At 42.1% G+C, this 4,408-nt stretch overlaps 1 protein-coding gene across 1 annotated transcript in view; it reads right to left on the bottom strand.

The window, feature by feature from the left end:
* Positions 1-1,481: 1,481 nt before the first annotated feature.
* RBL2 (retinoblastoma-like 2) overlaps positions 1,482-4,408 on the bottom strand; it is a 22,499-nt gene continuing 19,572 nt past the window's right edge. The window contains 4 exon segments of the mRNA XM_009572984.1: positions 1,482-1,652; positions 2,425-2,592; positions 3,024-3,226; positions 4,339-4,408. The exon segment at positions 4,339-4,408 is cut by the window's right edge and continues 15 nt beyond it. Coding sequence (XP_009571279.1) covers positions 1,482-1,652; positions 2,425-2,592; positions 3,024-3,226; positions 4,339-4,408 — 612 coding nt within the window.

The following is a 4,408-nucleotide window of genomic DNA, read 5'->3' on the forward strand; positions in this document are numbered from 1 at the left end:
CTTTTGCTTCCTTATAAAAACTTCTAGAATCCGCGTGTGCTACATTTTACATTAACACAACACTGTCCCTAGTTATGTCATTGCAAAGGAGTCAGTTGGTATACTGTCCCGGTTGTTAGTATGTTTAATGCTTTCCTATAATAAGTCTGGTATTTTGGAACTATTTTAAGTGAAAACAGCTAGTAAGTCTAACATACGCACACTTTCTTATCCTGTTAGTAGGGGAGAGATTTCTCCCAGGCAGCCTGATTTAGTCCATTAAAAAGAAAACCCCGAAACAACCCCCCCAACCTTTAAAAACAAACAAAAAAGCTAAGTATACGTTTCAAGAGAGGGACAGCGCCGTCCTTCTGCTGAGTAAGTGAGGTGGCCAGTTCCTGACTCTCAAGAAAAGCGATCTGACAAAACTTTACAAGCATATAAAATTCCTTGAAAAAAGCAAACATCCCTAGCTTCCTGCATTCATTACGGCATATACATCGAGTTAAAATGAATTCTTAATGCCATTTGCTGAAGAGGGGAGCTATGGGATGTCAATTTGAAAATAAATACAAAAGTCAAATCGCTTCAATACAGAAAGACATCTGAAGTCAGCCTTTGAAAAAAATATTCACATTTAGAAAGTGCCATTGCAAATATACAGCAAAACTAATCTGCATTAAAAATGAAGCTTCACAGCCCTATCAAAAGTGCCACCTTTTGAACATGAGTTCACTTTAAAACATTGCACAGCTAAAAACAATGCATAAACAAAATTATCTACCTTTATACAACAAGGTGCCCAAACATTAAAGCAAAACAATGTGATGGTTTTCAGGGGCACACAAAACATCCTGAATATGGAAAGGATCCATCCAGACAGCTTCCTTCAGGGCTAAAAAGATTATTCCCATCTTCCCTTTCCAAGCAGAACTGGACTTTGCTAGAATATTACTGGTAAGTCATTATTTTTGTGGAGGTCGTTATTGTAAAAACCAAGACACCGTTGAATATGGTTATCTTGGTGCAGTGCTCCCATGTCTGATGCACGTAAAACCTTCTAGTCCAGAGATGAAAATGGTAAAGCACTGATAAAACCAGCGTGCGGGGACTGGGTAGAGCAGACGGATTTAAATACCTGTTGCAAGGTAGAAAGCTGTATTAGGGATGCATTCTCCAAGCACCAAAAAGTTCTTCAGCCGCTTCCCGAAGCCAGAGCCTGGAGATGGATCGCTTGCTTAACGATGGGGTGAGGTTGGGTCGCAGGGTTTGAAGTGTATCCATCCTCACTGTCCCGGGTGTTGCGGGAGACTCTCCTCCTGCCCCTTCCTGACAAGTACAAGCGCTCAGTGCAGTCTGGCAGGAGACGGGTCACCACCAGGGCAGGCGGGTGGGGAGGGGACAGCCTGGCTGAAGTCACTTGCAAAGGCCTGGTGCATCCATGTGCTGCGCGGAGCAGCCCAGCCCAGAGGAGCAGCAGAGAGGGAATAGCTGCGCTGGACTCAGTGAGACCCTCTGTCGTTTGCTACATCTTGTAGTCGTCTTAACAGAGCAGTGTGATTCTCCTGACAGATTCGCTTAGCTGGTGCTTCAGTACCATCTTCTAAGAGAATGCCTCTCTTCTTTGTTGGAGTTTCTCCAGTTCTGACCATGCTGTTAATTTCCTTTAGCCTCTGGAGAGAGGAGGAGAAAAAAAAAGTAGGATTATCTCTCAATATTGTGACTACCAAAATATACAGTCAACTTCAGTGAATTGCATTACAGTGGGGTTACATATGCTTTATTTCTGGAGATCTGTACTGTACAAAGTGCTCCCTGGGACAGACTAACCTTTGTAATCATTGTACTGGTATTACTCAGACTCAAGCAAGCCTGTTGTTTCAACACATGTAGCACTGAAAGGCCTTCCATCTCTAGTTATGACTATATTCTTACACCATAGATGCAACAGTTCCTATCTAGAATGAAGGTGCTTCTCAGGGAAGGTTTCTACTTTATTCTTGGTGACCAGAGATCGCAGGATTCGGCCTGGTACATATTCAGCTGGTAAATCTTTTCATGTTAAGAGCCATTTGGGTTTTCTTCCCCCACTAGGTCGACAAGAGCATGTGATTGTGTTTAACGTTCTGCTCTTTGAACAGTCTCCATACCAAGTAACCCACCTGTTACCTGAAAGCAAAGGGTACCATTGCCGCGCCTCCCGAGTCTTTCATGTGTACCCATACAAGGAGTAACTTTTGAAAGTACGCAAGTAGCTTGGACACCTAATTGCTTTACAACGTCTTAGATACCTGAACTGACAGTTTGAAGAGCGTTGGGTGAGAAAGTACACATTAAACAATGTGAACAGAAAGGTGTGTTGCACAGTCTTCTCTAATTTCACTACCAAAAAGAAAAGGTAGAATTAAGGATTTATAAAAGCAAACTAAAACCCTTTCGTCTCACCTTAGATGGGCTGCTGCTGAAATAATAGAATATTTTCTCTCGAGGAGAGAGAGTAGACTCATTTTTGTGTGGCGAGATGTACACTGGGTGATTCTGGGACAGCTGTATTCTGCGAGGGGAGCCAATCCGTACAAACGGGTAGGGCGAGAGCGGAGGAGAGTCAGTCTGCTCAAGAGAAAATGAAAATCACTCGATAGTTGGTATCTGATCTCAGGTGTTACTACAGTAAGGCTTTTGTAAGTCGGTCATCTTAAACAGTTTAGTTTTTTCCACTAATATCATACCATACATATTTAGAACAGATGCAAGTTTTGTCGTGTTATTAGGCCAGATTAGGTGGGGGTTTTTTAATTTACTTTTCTAACCCTGTCTGAAGCTGGCGGATGACATTGCTCAGTGCTGTGTATTTCATACAGGAGGAAACAGCAAATAGGCATCGAAAGCGCTTAGTATTTGAGCACCAGAGTACGTCCTTGAAGGGAAATTGTTGTCATAAAAGTACTGAATTTGCTTACAGTGAGGTTAGCTAAGAGTACTTTACTGCATGTACAGTAAAAAAACCACCTATTTACTAATGAAAAGCACAGAATTTAACTTACTGCGTTTGAAGTATACTTCAGGGCAAATTCTTTAATCTGCTCGATATAGATGTTGTTATAGAATTGTATAAGGTCCCCTCGCTCTTCCTCCTCAGTGTCGCTGTTGGCACCTGTCAGTCGGGTTGGAGTAGGGGGAGCGCTGTTGGGATGTGGCACAGGCAGGGTGCTGCTGGATCGCATCACTGGACTGGAGTCTCTGCTAGCTGAAAAGGGGAGAGCAGTCTCCTTTAATCAGCCTCAGCTGCTGAATGCACTTCAATCGCTTTAACCCCAGACATGCAGCTGCCTACAAAAACTGCGTTCCAGATGTTTAAATTGCAGTATAATGACCATGAATCTGGTGTCAGCATCAGCGAAGCTAATGTTGTTCCTTTAGCATCTTTCCGTACAGAAAAGCAGTGTGTTGTTAAAGACCAACAAACTGCTGAGTACATGTACAGAAACACATTTGATTTCTAACTTCTTACTGGATAAACCGCAAGTGGCTTTTCTCTATACGCTGAGTTTCATCACAGTATAAGCAGAGCTAAAACTCCATTTTTCAGGCATTTGTGTTACACTTTTTACAGTAGTCCTTTCTTGTTGCCAGCTGGCACAATTTCAAATAAGGAACGGCAGTCTTTTTCAGCTAGTAGTAGAAATATTTGGCTGGGTAATACTTCCTGCTGGTTTAATGTGAGAAGTTGCAAAAATATGTGTAATTTCCCCCCCGCCACTTCGCTGTGACAGAAAACATTAATACCTACAGTTTATACCGTCATCTATTAAGTATCTTGAAAACTGGTGGTAGGAATATACAGCATCGCTTAGTTGCTTTCCTTTACAAAAGTTAATTCAAGGAAAATGTGTCAGTTCAAGTATCAAGGCGAGAATCTCCAGACATGTCAGATAGATAGGCTAAAATAGATGCTGTGGGTGGCTGGTTTCTTCCTAGCTATGAAGACAGCCAGAAACTGCTGCAGCTCCACAATTGTTGTAAGTAAAAGAGTAACTGTGAACATGGGCTGGCACTGATTTGCTTTCATTCTACAAAGATGTGTTCTTTGGTGTACAAACTGAACTCAAAGAGTTCAGACCAGCCATCACGGTGAACTCTTGACGTAAGCTTATGTGGTGATAGATTCAAAACTGTCAAAGTGGGTGTAATGTTAAGCTTGAGTTATAGCAACTCTTAAATGTTATCAACATATTCTTAATTGTGTGCAAGTTTACCAAAGAAGGAACTGTTTGGGGTGGGGCGACACAAAATCCAACTCTTATTTTATGCACACTGTTTTGGAAATGGAATTAAAACCAAACATCTGGAATCACTCACTTCTTTCTTTGTTTCTCTCTTTACTTCTGTCTGTAGGCGAGTTCTGCTGGCTACTGCTATCGCTGCTGCC

This window comes from Fulmarus glacialis, unplaced genomic scaffold, assembly GCF_000690835.1.
Source record: "Fulmarus glacialis isolate BGI_N327 unplaced genomic scaffold, ASM69083v1 scaffold14932, whole genome shotgun sequence".
NCBI lineage: Eukaryota > Metazoa > Chordata > Aves > Procellariiformes > Procellariidae > Fulmarus > Fulmarus glacialis.